The sequence below is a fragment of the Thamnophis elegans genome, chromosome 13, assembly GCF_009769535.1.
Source record: "Thamnophis elegans isolate rThaEle1 chromosome 13, rThaEle1.pri, whole genome shotgun sequence".
Taxonomy (NCBI): Eukaryota; Metazoa; Chordata; class Lepidosauria; order Squamata; family Colubridae; genus Thamnophis; species Thamnophis elegans.
In genome coordinates, this window is record NC_045553.1 from 45,324,810 (window position 1) to 45,340,832 (window position 16,023).

The 16,023-nt window shown below is 45.2% G+C and overlaps 1 protein-coding gene across 2 annotated transcripts in view; it reads right to left on the bottom strand.

The window, feature by feature from the left end:
- Positions 1–16,023, bottom strand: part of SORL1 (sortilin related receptor 1) — a 93,537-nt gene that overhangs the window by 55,564 nt on the left and 21,950 nt on the right. Inside the window, exons 2-9 of one of the 2 annotated variants that reach the window (XM_032229188.1) lie at positions 13,881–13,997; positions 12,148–12,273; positions 10,464–10,625; positions 8,125–8,192; positions 6,857–7,037; positions 2,423–2,524; positions 1,899–2,068; positions 1,135–1,327 (exon numbers count right to left, since the gene is read on the bottom strand). In XM_032229188.1, the coding sequence (XP_032085079.1) occupies positions 1,135–1,327; positions 1,899–2,068; positions 2,423–2,524; positions 6,857–7,037; positions 8,125–8,192; positions 10,464–10,625; positions 12,148–12,273; positions 13,881–13,997 (1,119 nt within the window). Of the gene's footprint in view, positions 1–1,134; positions 1,328–1,898; positions 2,069–2,422; positions 2,525–6,856; positions 7,038–8,124; positions 8,193–10,463; positions 10,626–12,147; positions 12,274–13,880; positions 13,998–16,023 lie in introns of those variants that run through there. The other variant, XM_032229189.1, reaches the window with a different exon arrangement.

Consider the following 16,023-nt stretch of genomic DNA (forward strand, 5'->3'; position numbering starts at 1 on the left):
TGGTTGTCCCAAAGTTGCTTTTTTCAAGTGGACTTTCTGGTTTTTCTTTGAAGACGTTTCTCTTCTCATCCAAGAAGCTTCTACAGCTCTGACTGGATGGTGGGGAATGGAAGGATTTATACTCTTTGCAGACAGCTGGTCATTTGCATCCTTTTAGAGAGTCGCTGAGGCCACTTGGAGGCTTATCTGTGTCCTCAGGGTCACTTGAGTGGTGCAAATGGATGTGGAGCCTTTTTGGAACAATCTACAACACAGTCCTTTTAACAGTTCCAAGAAGATTCCACACCCGTTAGCACCACTCTGCAGGCTTCCCAAACCTTCTGCACGCCTCGTTTTTTGTAAAAACTGAATACAGCAATTTGGCCTCCCGAAACCCACCTGCTTTGCAAAAATGGATGTGCAGAGAGTTTGAGAGGCCTGCAAAGTGCTCCTGGGGGCTGGAAGGAGCAAAAACGAGCAAAAAATTGCCAGTTTTTCACAAAAACAAATCCCTTTTTGGAAAAAAAAAAAAACAACAAACAAACCAGGGCATGCATAGGCTTTGGGAAGCTTGTAGAGTGCTCCTAGGGGCTTGGGGAGGGGGCAAAAACAAGCAAAAAAGGCCCATTTTTTGCTCGTTTTTGCCCTCCCCAGCCTCCAGGAGCACTTTGCCGGCCTCCCAAACTCTAAGCATGTCCGTTTTTGCAAAGGGGGTGGGGTTTCAGGATGCCAAAAATGCTGCATTCAGTGTATAAGATGCACCCAGATTTTCACCCTCTTTTGGGGGGGGGAGTGCGTCTTATACTCCGAAAAATATGGTAAATATTTACTTTGAAGTATTTGTAATTGGATAATTATTACATAAGATTAAGAAAAGATTCATGGCTTGAATGGATTAATGCTTTATGACGGGCTTGAGGCACGCTGGGCTGTACGTATTTCCACTTGCCAAAAATAAATAAAAATTACCTGTAGGCAGGTATCTCATCTTTACCACAAAAAAGGGGGGGAGATAAGCTCACCACCGGTTGACGTCCCCTAACTTCACCTACTTCTACAACCTGCGTGAAGCTTAACTGGGACCCCGGAATTCAATGAGCGATCCGAAAGCCTTCAGGGAGGCACCACCATTCCGTTGCTTGTCGGCATCATTACCTCACAATTTATCTTTTCGCCATAGTGAGTATACTCTGGAGGCTGGAGAAATTCCCAAGTCCCACCTTTGTCGAAGGTGATGACCGAGCGCATATTCTCGTCGCTGAACGAGCCGTTGATCAGGGTGGTGATATAGACCCCCGGAATCCCCTCGACGCGGTGGAAGTCTGCAAAAGGCTCGCTTGCGAAGTATCTGCCGAAAGAAGATACTCACTGTCAGCCTCTGCCGTGCTGCTGCTTCGGCTGCCATTGAAGCGGGGAGGGCAAGGCATGGTATTTGGGAGGGGAATCATTGTATGCTGGAGGAATGTTCTAGAAGCTGTCCTGACCATCCCATTGCGCATGTGGAGGAAGGGAGTTTCCCGCCAAGGTTAACTGTCCAGCATTCCACCCTGATGAGGTTTTTTGAAGATATCTCCCACCTGACAGTTGGGGGGAATTATTATTGGACTATGGACTGGGGTGCCAAGAGGAGGGGATTGAACTATACATGATATTCATTGCTTTCGCGCCTAATTAACCAGACTCAGCTTTGCTTTGCTACTATTGGTTTGTGATTAGTAAAAGTACACTTAATTTCAACCAAATGAAGTTGAGTGGTTTCTTTCCTGATTATTAAATGAAGCAGCCCCTGAGACTCACTCGCCTACCAGTCCTTCGAGGCAGTGGTGGGATTCAATAATTTTTACTACCAGTTCTGTGGGTGTGGCTTGGTGGGCGTGGCAGTGGAAGGATAGTCTCCAAGAAGTTGTCTACCTTCTTACCTTACTAAAGTGTCGCTTCCTGCTCCACCAGGACTGTAATACAGGATGTTTTCCAAAGTCAACGAAAAGTGAAGGCCTTCCGCTTCGGAGATATAGAGGCTGGTGCTGTTGTTACTATAAGTGACGCACACAAACACCTGGTCTTCAGAAGTGTCAGCGATGTAGTACTCCTTCGGGACAAAATTTGGGAGCGGAAGATGTTTGTTCATTTTTTAAAATAAAAATAGAAAGCATTCGAGCAGGCGAAGTGGCTTAAATGTTTGACATCTCATCTCAAAAATGCCACCAAAATATCACATCTTTGCCAGGAGTTCACTGTAGCTTTAGATAAGCCTCAGTCTCCCCCAGCTGTGCAATGGGCATAATGATAATATCTTGAGACCCATTGAAAATAATCATTTGTTTTAAAGGATGCCTACATTCTATGGAAACATGCAAAAAAAAAATCTGAAAGAAAGCATGCCGATTACAGAAGTGTGGTTTACAGCTAAATAAAGTTTCTAGCCCCCTTAATTTGTTCGTACCTTAATGGGGTGTCTTGTTGCAAACTGCGCAGCCTGCATTGGCTTCCGGTTAAAGGATACCCAGAGTTGAACAGATGTTTGTAACTGATCACCCGACAGAGGCTGCGAAGAGAAAGGGACGGACAGAGAAAAATCAAGTGTTCTGGCTCTTTTTCATCTTTTTAATAAAAGTTTCTGCAAACTGAAAACAAGTAAAAAAAAACAAAAAACAAGGCCCTCCATAAATCTCCACGTTTCACAGAGGTTCCAGGACTAAATTTCAGTTTAATGTTTAAACACGTGTTGTGACCAGCCAGCAGAGCTAACAGCAGATTCAGACAGTGAGGAGGTTGGGGAGGAACATGGGCCAGTCCTGGCATCTGGAGAATAGCAGTTAGACTTATATACCGCTTCATAGGGCTTTCAGCCCTCTCTAAGCGGTTTACAGAGTCAGCATATCGCCCCCACAGTCTGGGTTCTCATTTCACCCACCTCGGAAGGATGGAAAGCTGAGTCAACCTTGAGCTGGTGAGATTTGAACTGCCGAACTGCAGATAGCAGTCAGCTGAAGTGGCCTGCAGTACTGCACCCTAACCACTGCGCCACCTCGGCTCTTTGAAGAGCCTCTGAAGGCGGCTCTATGCACCAAAGACAAATTCCCTATGTGTTCAATCACATTTGGCCAATAAATAATTCTATCCTATCCTATCCTATTCTATTCTGAAATAGTAGGTTTTCCTGCCTAAGCAGGGGGTTGGACTAGAAGACCTCCAAGGTCCCTTCCAACTCTGTTATTCCATTCTGTTCTGTCCTAGTCTACTCTACTCTATTCTATCTATCTCTGTCAAACTATTCACTAAGGCTGCATCACTATTAGTCTTCTCATCGTTCCTATCACCCATCTCCTCCCACTTATGATTGCAGCTTTGTTGCTTGTAGCCTTACGATTTATATCGATATTGATGGTTTCCTGATTGCTTATTTGTCCCCTATGACTTTCATTAAGTGCTGCACCTTATGATTCTTGATGAATGTATCTTGTCTTCTTATGCACACTGAGAGCATCTGCACCAAAGACAAATCCCTTGTGTGTCCAATCACACTTGGCCAATAAAGAATCTTAGCCGAGATGGCTAAAATATCGGCATATCTTAAAGATCACTCAAATGAGAGATATAAACGAGACTGGAAAAAATGGATTGACTATATACAAAATAAATACGGGACCAAGAAATTCCAGTTAGCCTATGCTTAAGATCAGAAATGAAATTAAATTGTTTAAAGTTAGTTCAGCAAGAAGAAGCTAAGGTCAATGTAGAATGTCATTAATTTCTTTATTTCTTTTTTCTCAATAGATTTTAGACTGTGTTTGTTAAAAATCCATACCGTGTACGGGTTCCGGGAAGTCGAGGGGGGGAGGAGGAGGGGGGTTGAGGGGAGTGGAGGGAGGGAGAGGCATACAAAAAAATTGTACTTCGATGTTTTAATGATTGACGAATGATGAAATATTTGTGTTTTAAAAGAAATAAAACCTTTGAATGACAAGAATTCTATTCTATTCTATTAGTCAAGGACTACCCATAAAAAGGTCCTCACAGAATTGCGCCCATCCCAAAAACTACTTTGTGCAGGTATACACACACTGCAGAGTTTTGAAACTTAAGCCCAAACATAAAAAGAAAAAAGAAACTCTTTTTCCATGGGAACTTGCCAGAAACTACTGTTCCAAATTCACCGTGGCTCAATGAACTGAATCCATTTGCTACAATGGGATAGTTTAAACACCGGTGGTTTTGGGCTCGCAGCCTAAGCCAATACTTATTCCACTTGTTGGTTGGTCTCCAAGCTATTAACAAATGCCACAATGTTGTAACTATGCTGCGGTGGCGGACTGAAAAGAAGCCGCGTGTGAGAGAGAGCAAGAGAGAAATTTTGTTTCCTGGAAACGTCATCTGTGTCGTATTCATCAATGAACGCAAAAACGGCTGAATAGAATAGAATAGAACAGAGGATAGGATAGGAATAGGAACAGGAATAGAATAGCATAGCATAGCATATCATAGAATAGAACAGAGGATAGGATAGGATAGGATAGGATAGGAATAGGAATAGGAATAGAATAGAATAGAATAGAAGAGAAGAGAAGAGAAGAGAAGAGAAGAGAAGAGAAGAGAAGAGAATATAGCGAAATGTAGGATAGGGTAGGATAGGAATAGGAATAGGAATAGGAATAGAATAGAATAACATAGCATAGAGGCTAGGAATAGGAATGGAATAGAATAGAATAGATTAGGGGTAGGGATAGGGATAGGGATAGAATAATAAATAGAATACAATGGAATAGAAAGGAATGGGATGGGGTGGGATGGGATAGAATACAGCAGAGCTGGAAGGGACATTGAAGGTCTTCTAGTCCAGCCCCCTGCTCAAGCAGGAGAACCTATACCATCACAGCCTCCCCCGCAATTCTGGGAGTTGAGGTCCACCCCTCTTAAAGCAGGCTAATTGGGGAATTCTGGGAGTTGAGGTCCACCCCTCTTAAAGCAGGCTAACTGGGGAATTCTGGGAGCTGAAGTCCACCCCTCTTAAAGCAGGCTAACTGGGGAATTCTGGGAGCTGAAGTCCACCCCTCTTAAAGCACACTAATTGGGGAATTCTGGGAGTTAAAGTCCACCTAACCTGGCCTAACCTGCTTCATGTAAAATTAACATCAACACCTAATTTTGCTCACCCCTCACCAAGCCGGACCGAGACAATAAAAAAAACCAAGGGTGGTCCCCTTTTATTATAATTTAGGAGAAGATGAAAACATTTCTTTTTATGCTGTATTTTTTTTGAGAGCCTTGCTTTTTTTTTTTTTTTGATAGTCTCGTGATTTTTGTTTTTAAGGGATGAACTTAACAGAGATGAACGGTTTGTAGCCAAGCAAGAGGCCCAGAGAGGAATGGGTAACATGTTAAAATTCCTGAACAAATAAACCGAGATTTGCCCCTCCATGGCCTATGTTAAAATGCTTGTTTATGTTACTCTCTCTGGTCTCAAACTCACAAGGCGTCGCATCCAATCCGCTGCAAACTGTGCCAGATTTCGTAAGAACCATTCTTTGATCTAAATTGCAAATACGAACTGAATTTTAAATACAAAGTCCTAGAACAGTGACGGAGAACCTTTTCGGACCGAGTGCCCAAACTGGAACATGCGAGCATGGGCTTGTGTGCGCACGCCGGAAACCCGAAGACCATCTGGCCAGTGTGAGCATGCCTCTTTTTTTGGCTGTTTTTCAGGCCATTTCCAGACATTTTTCGATCCATTTTCAGGCCGTTTTCCAGGCTGTTTTCAGGTTGTTTTCCTGGCCGTTTTCAAGCTGTTTTCCAGGCCCAAATAATCGCCAGAAAACAGCCCAGAAAATGGCCCCCAAACGGCCTGTTAATTGACTGTTTTTCAGGCCGTTTCCGGACATTTTTCGGTCTGTTTTCAGGCTTTTTTCAAGTTGTTTTCCAGGCCCAAATAGTGGTTGGAAAATGGCCCAGAAAATGGCCTATTTTGGGGGTGTTTGGGGGGCATTTTCCAGACTCCATCGCCCGCGAAGACCAGCTGAGCAACCAGAAGAGCAGCTGGTGACGGCACACGTTCCCACAGAGAAGGCTCTGAGTGACACCTCTGGCACGTGTGCCAAAGGTTTGCCATCACAGTCCTAGAACATCGTTTGAGCAAACTCTTGGTTCTACAACCAGTTGGAGAACAAACTTTGCAAGAGTCTGGCTCGGTAAGGCCTCCCCTCAGTGGTGGGATTCAACCAGAGGTGGGTTCCTACCGGTACGGTATGGTTCAGCCGAATAGGTAGTAACTCTGGCGGAAATGTGATTGTACCGGTTCTATCCTCAATGGCGCCATCTTGATTTTCTGTTCTGCACATGCGCAGAATAATCTTCATTGAAAAAATATTATTATTTTCCATTTTTGATATTGTGCGCGTGCACAGACCGTTTTTAAAGCAAATGCGCACAAAAAAATTTGGGCACTGAACCGGTAGTAATGGCAGCAGGAACCCACCCCTGGATTCAACCAATGTAACAACTGGTTTGCTGAGCTCCCCGCGCACGCAGTTCGTTTCAAAACAGCTCTTAAAATGATCTTCTACTGCGGCCCCGGTGAGTAAAACAGTTGAGATGCAGCAATCCTCTCTGCTGTTCCTATCAGCTGGGCTTCAAACAAAGGAAATATTTGGACAGCCTAGCGCAGGGGTGACCAGGTGGGCCCAGCTGATTGTCGGGGCGAACCGGTTTGCTTTCAGCTGATCGTTGGAGCTACCGGTTCGCTCGAACTGGTGCAAACCGGTAGCACCCCACCCCTGCCTCCCCTGTTTTAAATGCACCTCCACCCAGAAGGGATCTTACAATGTGTGGGCGGTTGGTGGGAGACTCCTCAGCAACCCCCAAGAGAGCAGTTTCTTACCCCAGATTTTGTTGCAAAGAGATACTTGTCCCTGAGCTGGAAGTCTTCCACCTCTTCCAGCAAAATCTCCTTATTTTCCCGCGTCTGGAAGAAATCTGTGCTGCGGAGGACCGTCGAAGACAAATTCGGTTCGTGCCGCTCGATGTAAATTGTACTTGGCTTGTCGTACGGCTCCACGCCCCTTAATGGCAAAAGAAGGGGAGGGGGGGGAGAATTGGTGCATGGAAAAAAAAGTGGTTTTTTTTTTCATTTAGACCAGGGGTCTCCAAACTTGGCAACTTTAAAACTTGTGGACTTCAACTCCCAGAATTCTCCAGACTTAAAGTTTGAAAACTCCTGATTTAGACCCATCAAAATCAAAACCCTCCAACAAGGGTTAAGATTTTTAGGGTTCTCCAGAAGTCTTCATTAGGGGATGAAGAAGAACAGTTCTCTCTTTTCTCTCTCTCTGTGTCATCTCTCTCTCACACACACCTCTCTCTCCCTCCCATCCTCCCTCTCCCCTCTCTCTCATATCTCTCTTTCTCATCTCTCTTTCATCTCTCTCTCTCCCTTCCTCCTTCCCTCTCTCTCTCATATCTCTCTCTCTCTCTAACACATCTCTCTTTCTCGTCTCTCTCTCATCTCTCTCTCTCATCTCTCTCTCTCTCTCCCTTCCTCCTTTCCTCTCTCTCTCATATCTCCCTCTCTCTCTCCCTCTCTCTCTCTCTCTCTCTCTCTCTCTCTCTAACACAACACAACACAACACACAACACACACACACACACAAAACACAGCAGACGTTCCCAATGATGTGTGGTATAATTTGTTTTTCAACCTCACCAACTTTACAATATTTGGACTTCAACCCCCAGATTTTGTCAACCAGTATGCTGGGGAATGAAGAATGCTGGCTGGGGACTTCTGGGAGTTGAAGTCCAAACACTGTAAAGTTTGGAGGTTGAGAAACTCTCAATAATGCCGCCTCTCCCCCAGTAGGCTGCTTCCAGCTGTGGTCAGTCAAATGGACCTAGGACAAAATTTTCCAATCTGGAGACCAGAGACGCCTGGTGGTCCATGTGGATACCCCTAGTGGAGGGAGGGAGGAAGAAAAGGGGCAGCAAATAAACAAAATAACCCTTTTTAAAAATAATGTTGGCCAATTTTTTTGGGAGGCCACTGAATTTTACAAGGTTGGGACATTCTCGTTTGAAATCGCCCTCGATTGGAGGGAAGTGAAATTGTGCAGGGGGAGATGAAGAGTCCCGAGAATAAATTATAGGACTTACCAAGCGAAGGACTTCACGTGTTCATGAATCATGATCCAGGTTTGCCCAAAATCGTTCGATTTCCAGAGCTGGAAAAAAATATATGAGAAGATGGCAAGGCATATTTGAGAGTCGTGTTTGGGCAAGCTAAATTCGAAGAGCAGAATAATAAAATCTGTCAAGGTGGATTCTTTGCCATGAACCGGGGGGGGGGGGGGAAGGGGAGGAAAGGAATGGGGAAAGGAAGAAGGAAAGGGAAGAAAGAGGAAAAGGAAAGGAAAAATAGAAGGAAAGGAAATGGAAAAGGGAGAAGAGGGAAGAGGGAAGAGGAGAGAGGGGAGAGGAGGGGAGGGAAAGGGAGGAAAAAGAAGGAAGGGGGAGAAAAGGAAAGGAAGAAAAGAGGGAAGAAAAAGGAAGAAAAGGGAGAAAAGGAAAGGAAAGAAAGGAAAGAGGGAAGAAAGGAAAGGAAGAAAAGGGAGAAAAGGAAAGGAAAGAAAGAAAAGAGGGAAGAAAGGAAAGGAAGAAAAGGGAGAAAAGGAAAGAAAGGAAAGAGAGAGGGAAGGAAAGGAAGAAAAGAGGGAAGGAAAGGGAGAAAAAGGAGAAAAGAAAAAGAAATGAAGAAAAGAAGGAGGAAAAAGAAGAAAGGGGAGAAAAGGAAAGGAAGAAAAGAGGGAAGAAAAGAAAGGAAGAAAAGGGAGAAAAGGAAAGGAAAGAAAGAAAAGAGGGAAAAGAAAGGGAGAAAGGGGAGAAAAGAAAAAGAAATGAGGGAGGAAAAAGAAGGAAAAAAGGGAGAGAAAAGGAAAGGAAGAAAAGAGGGAGGAAAGCAAAGGAAAGGAAGAAAAGAGGGAGGAAAAGAAGGAAAGGAAAGAAAGAAAAGAGGGAAGAAAGGAAAGGAAGAAAAGAGGGAGGAAAGGAAAGGAAGAAAAGAAGGAGCAAAGGAAAGGAAAGGAAGAAAAGAGGGAGGAAAGGAAGGGAGGAAAAGAGGGAGGAAAAGAAGGAAAGGAAGAAAAGAGGGAGAAAAAGAAGGAAAGGAAATGAAATGAAGAAAAGAGTGAAGAAAAGAAGGAAAGGAAGAAAAGAGGGAGGAAAAGAAGGAAAGGAAGAAAAAAGAGAGGAAAGGAAAGGAAGAAAAGAAGGAGCAAAGGAAAGGAAAGTAGGTAAAAAGGAAATGGAGGAAGGAACGAGAAAAAACAACAACCCTATTTTCTACAGAAAAGGGAGGAGGGGAAGAAGGGAAGGGAAGAGAAAGGACGGAGCAAATATTTCTGCCTGATGAGACCTGAAATACTGCATTATATTCATCCCCAGGCAGTATTTCTTTTTTTCTGGGGCTAAGCAAAAAAGGAAAAGAGGAGACGCGGCTGCACTGGAGCAGAAAGAAAGCATAAAAACACGGGTGTGTGACCACAGAAGCCAAACAGCCTCGTTGCTGCCAGAATCAAAGCAGCCGGGACATTCCCTGGCATCTCTTTCTCCATCCCGGTGCTGCCTCCTTCCAAGCACCGGCAAACAATGTTGAGCGGAGCTGAAGGAGAACAAAAGCAGGATTCTTGTCGGGGGGGAAAAGAGGTGGGGTGGGGGAGGGAAACATGAGGGGGAGGGCGGGCGAATGTTCGACAGTTGCTGAATGCTCTTCCACCCAGGGCCTCAGTCTTGGGACAGAGGAGGGACAGAGAGCGGCGATCCAAAGGCAAATTGACCCTATCCAAAATCTGGATCCTGGGAGGAAAGCCGGAAACGTAGAACGACACAAGAGCAGGAGAAAATTCGGGATCTGTTTCTCCTCCCTTTCAGGCAGAAAACATACTGCTTAGCAGGGGTGGGATTCAGCCAGTTCGTACCAGTTTGGGCGAACTGGATGTTAATTTTACATGTGGTTCGCGGAACTGGTAGTTGGAAGGATTGGCTGGCCTCGCCCACCCCATCCCTCCCAGGACTGTCCACACAGCCTGTTCATTACGCCAGGTAAGTGCAGGGCCCACGTGGAGGGTCTGGGAGGGTGAAAAACGGGACTCCTGGAAGTTCCAGAAGTCCGGAAACCGGCCTGTTTCTGGCCTCTAGAGCCCGGGGGAGGCTGTTTTCGCCCTCCCGGAGGCTCGAAGAAAGCCTACAGAGGAGAGGACACTATCCAAATGTGGCAGGCCACAACAGATTGCAGGAGGTCGTCACAGCCGAAAACGGAGCTCTGGAGCCTGTTTTCACTGGCAGAGCGCTTAGGCTACCACAGGCATGCCCCCCCCCAAGCCCCTGACACAAGTGATGTCATGCTGGCCACACCCACCCTGCCTCACCCCCCCCCTCACCCCAAAGTCAAACACAACCTGATGCGACTCTCCATGAAATTGAGTTTTCTCGTTCACCTGTTTGTTGGGATGGGATCGGTCATATCCCAGGACAAGATTGGGGAGCTGGCTATGCAGGAGGAGATCCGCGGCTTTAAATGGAACCGGGAAGCCTTGAATAGTGGTGCAAAAATCCGTAGTGAGCCAGAGGTACTGAGAGAACGCATCGACAAAGATGTACTGTGGAAGGGATGGGGGAGAAAGGGAAGGAAAGAGAAACAGGTTAAAAGAAACAGGTCAAGAGACAGCTATAAAATTGTGACTGACGCAATATATTTAACCATGGTTTTATGGATAAACGCAGTCAGTTGAATCAAGGCCCCAAACATGGGGAGGGCACCTACTACATCTCTCAAAATTAATTTAATGCCGTTAATTAAATAGTTGCTTATGCTGCGTGTTTGCCAACAACAACGGTTCTAAAAAGTTCAGGCTGGATTATCCATACAGTTATGGCACCAAACTAGAAACCAGGAGATGGTGAGTTCTAGCTCCGCCTTACACATGAAATCAACTGGGTGACATTGGGGCAACCACCAGCAGATGGTGAGTTATAGTTTTGCTTTAGGCACGAAAGTCGTCTGCATGACTTCGGGTCAATCATCAGAAGACGGTGAGTTCTAGTTCCACTTTAGGCATGAAAGTTGTCTGGGTGACTTTGGGCCAATCGCCAGGTGATAGTGAGTTCTAGCCTCACAGAAACAACCCTGAGAGGTAAGTTGACTCAGAGAGAGTGACTGGGCCAAAGTCGCCTGGCTGGCTTTTGTGCCATAAGGTGAAACTAGAACTCACTTTTTCCTGGTTTCTAGCCTGGTGCCTTAAACCAGTAGATCAAACTGGCTCTCAAAGTATTCCCACTGGTTGCAGCATCCCAGGTTCTCTGATCATTTCCAAACAGACTTCCAACAAGCAATCAACGGGGGAAGCCAGGTTCACTTAACGACCCCATGAATCCAGTGATTCATTTAGCAACTACTGTTCTGACTGAGGCTCCCCAAGAGCCTGAAGCAAACTCCTTGTCCCAACAAAAGACCCTTTTATTAATTTCCTCTGAATTCTGCTCATTCACATCCCGCCAAGTCTTTCAAGGGAGGATTTACAGTCACAGACCTTATCTGGTTTGGAGAGCTGCCAGGCCTAATATCTGCAAAACTTGGCAAGGAGTCTTGGAGAGTCACAAACCAATGAAGCAAACTAATTGTCTCCTGCAAACTCCACTCCCCTTTTGCTCCTTTTTTATTTCCTCTGGGAGGGGCCATTCATCGTCCACCTGTGGCCTTACTCCCAAGTCTTTAGTGTTCCCTTCATCTGGCAACTCTGTGCATGCAGACACTGGGAACAGGCTCCAGCTGTTCGTCTGTCTCACTGATGTCTGACTCCGAAGGCAGCTGATAACTGGCATACAGCCCTGGCCCCCTCTCTGCCTCTGACACAGAGCCCTCATCAGAGCCTTCCCCAGACTCCAGGACTGGCCCAGGTTCCTCCCCAACCCTCCTCACTGTCCGAATCTGCTGCCAGCTCCACTTGCTGCTGGTGGGCAACAACATCTGTGGCAAAAAAAGGTCGTAATATCAGACGTGACCTACTTAATAACTGCTCTGCTTTACCAATGAGAATTCTGATCCCAAACTGCAAGTCGTAAGTCAAGGATTATCTGTATAAATTCTCCATTCAACTATCAAACAATATTAGTTTTACTAACCCTTTTGTTGTCGGCTGGACTGTGATAGAACTGAGCAATCACAGCTTGGCTGGAGTTCCCTGGGCCAAAACCAAATTTTTTGGATATATTTTTAAACGTTTTCCCGTAATCGTAGGAAACATAAACCTAGCAAAGGAAGAGGCAAAGCATGAGAAATGACAGGATCGTGTCTTTTCACAGATCACGGAAACACATGGCAATGCATTCTTGTAAATAATTAGATCACACATAACCAATGTCCAATTGGGAACATCTGCTATAGTGTGTGGTGGGGGGGGGGGAGAAAGAGAGAGGGGGGGAGGGAGGGAGGGGAATGAGCAAATTATTATCCAAGTTGCTTCCTGGATGGGGAGGGGGCGGAATGAACAAAGAGGGAAGTGTGCAAATCCACCTTCACACTCTGCTTCTTGTTCCTGGTGAGACCCTTGTGAAAAAGTAACAACATTGTACACAACTTTCTATTCTATGGGCCTCGGGTAGAATCCCATCAGTCTCCAGACAGGAGTTGAAAAGACTTGGGAGGTTTAATTCAATTAAGGTTGAGCTATTGAAGTGTTCACATGATCTGATTATTAGCTTTAGCGCTTTAATTATTAATTTAATTAGCTGGGTGGTTTAATTATTTTTTCCATTAAATTGGCAATTGGTTTTATGGATAAAAATATTAATATGTTTTAACCTCACATGTTAATTGCCATTCCCTGCTCCAAAAAAAACATCTGTATAGCCAGCCAGTCTAAAAAATCAGATGTTGCTGCTCCATCATTCCCACCTCTGTATTCAGGGGTGCTAAGAGCTTTAATTCAAGCACCACTAGAATCCAAGGTTTAAAAATTGCTTTACACTTGCTGAGTTCTTTGAGGGGAGGGAGGAAAAGGAAGGAGGAGAGGAGAAGGAGGAGGAGGAAGAAGAAGAAGAAGAAAAAAGAAGAGGAGGAGGAGGAGGAGAAGACAGAGGACGTGAAGGGGAAGAAGGAGGAAGGAGGAGGAGAAAAGAAGGAGGAGGAGGAGGAAGAAGAAGAGGAATAGAAGGAAGAAAAAAGAAGACTAGGAGGAGGAAGAAGAGGAGGAGGAGGAGGAAGAGGAGAGAGAAAAAAGAAAGAGGAGGAAGAAGAAGAGGAGGAGGAGGAGGAAGAGGAGGAGGAGGATGTGGAGGAAGAAAAAAGAAGAGAAGGAGGAGGAGAAAGGAGGAGGAGGGGAGGAGAAGACAGAGGAGGTGAAGGGGAAGAAGAAGGGAGAAGGAGAAAGAAAAGCAGGAGGAGAAAAGAAGAGGAGGAGGAGGAAGAAGTGGAGGAAGAAGAAGGAGGAGAAAGAAGGAGGAGGAGGGGAGGAGAAGACAGAGGAGGTGAAGGGGAAGAAGGAGAAGGAGAAAGAAAAGGAGGAGGAGAAAAGAAGAGGAGGAGGAGGAAGAAGAAGTGGAGGAAGAAGAAAGAAGAGAAGGAGTAGGAGGAGAAAGAAGGAGGAGGAGGGGAGGAGAAGACAGAGGAGGTGAAAGGGAAGAAGGAGGAAGAAGGAGAAGGAGGAAGAAAAGGAGGAGAAAAGAAGATGATGATGATGATGATGAGGAGGAGGAGGAGGAGGAGGAGGAGGAGGAGGAGACGACTAAGGAAGCAGACTCTTGTTATTGCTGAGAAAAAAACCAAATTGTCTTTTCTGGGAATGTTTTCCAGCCTAAATGCAAAGTAAATATATGATAAACAATAACCAGCCAAAGATAAAAGGCGAAATACTTACGTCACTAAATTTGGAACCTGGCAATGCCAGGCTGTCCCGGGCCAAAGCTACAATCACATTGCTCTTCTCCCCAGCCCAGTGAACGACCATTTGAATGTGGGAATCGTTCAAGCTAACCTAGATAAGAGAAAACGGTGTTAGAAGGAAAAGCAATGAACAGCGCAAGAGGTATAAAAGCGAAGGAAACCACTTCTCCCTACAACTCTTACTGGCTTATTTCAACCCTTGGAAAAATGGGAAAGGTGGAAGCTCTTGGGTTACCTCAATTGCTATTTGAAAGAGGAGCAGAGCGGTGTTAGGTTCACTGAATTCTACGGGGCGTCTGTGGATATTTTGGTTTTTTTTTAATATATTTTTATCATTTACATAGAAGTATATCGAACACAGTGTGATCATCCGCCATAAAAACCAAATGAAAGACAAATGACATATATACTACTTACACAGTGCTAAGGTAAAGGTAAAGGTTCCCCTCGCATATGCATGATAGTCGTTCCTGACTCTAGGGGGCGGTGCTCATCTCCGTTTCAAAGCCAAAGAGCCAGCGCCGTCTGAAGACATCTCCGTGGTCATGTGGCTGGCATGACTAAACACCAAAGGCGCACGGAACACTATTACCTTCCCACCAAAGGTGGTTCCTATTTTTCTACTTGCATTTTTTTACGTGCTTTCGAACTGCTAGGTTGGCAGAAGCTGGGATAACAAATGGGAGCTCACTCCATTACGCAGCGCTAGGGATTCGAACCGCCGAACTGCCGACCTTTCTGATCGACAAGATCAGCATCTTAGCCACTGAACCACTGCATCCCTCAAGTGCTAGTCTTATATAATTGTTTTTGACCAACGTATTCATTCTAATACATATATAATCTCTCATTTCAGGTCTACTTAGCCTAATTTTTTCGTGTTTTGACTCCCACCTCATGTTTCCAGCCATTGATAAAATCTATTCCATGTGCCATAATATTCTGTCTCTGCTTTGCTTTTTTTAATTGTAATGTTACTCTATCCATTTCTGCGCATGTTCATTATCTTCCTTATTATCTCCTTTTCTGAAGGGCTATTTCCATTCTTCCATTGCTGTGCCTGCACCATTCTCGCTGCTGTTCGGATGTGAAGTATTATATTGACCCTTTGCTACAGCCTTCTGTGATAATACCTACCGTAATAGAAATAATTCTGGCTTGAATTCTATATGTTGTCCAACCATTTTTTTTCTAGCCACAGGCTTCTGTGGATATTTTGATCATCATCTCTCTTTGGCCATCATCAAGCCATGAAACACGATGACTTCCTCGGTAGATGATAACTATCCAGAGTTTGCTTGGTTTCTCATGGTCAGTGGGTTCTAGTCTCTAAACTCTGCTGATGTATTTTATTAATACCTAGATACTTAATACTTAATACAGGTAGAGTCCTCGAATAACAACAGTTCGTTTAATGACTGTCTGAAGATACAACGGCATGAAACAAGTGACACACGCTGTGGTCATATGATTTACATTTGGATGCTTGCAGTGGTGAAATTAAAATTTTGGGGCATGGCTTGGTGGGCATGTTAGGATACTGCAAAATCTCCATTCCCTCCCCACTCCAGAGGAAGAATACTGCAAAATCCCCATTCCCATCCCCACTGCTGGGGGAAGGATACTGCAAAATCCCCATTCCCATCCCCACTCCAAGGGAAGGATATTGCAAAATCTCCATTCCCTCCCCACTCAAGGGAATGATACCATAAAATCTCCATTCCCTCCCCACTCAAGGGAATGATACCATAAAATCTCCATTCCCTCCCCACTCCAGGGGAAGGATACTGCAAAATCTCCATTCCCATCCCCACTCCAGGGGAAGGATACTGCAAAATCTCCATTCCCATCCCCACTCCAGGGGAAGGATACTGCAAAATCCCCATTCCCTCCCCACTCCAGGGGAAGGATACTGCAAAATCCCCATTCCCTCCCCACTCAAGGGAAGGATACTGCCAAATTCCCATTCCCATCCCCACTCCTGGGGGAAGGATACTGCAAAATCCCCATTCCCACCCCACTCTGGGGCCAGCCAGAGGTGGCATTTGCCGGTTCTCTGAACTACTCAAAATTTCCACTAACGGTTCTACAGAAATCCACTAGACAAATTTCTCACT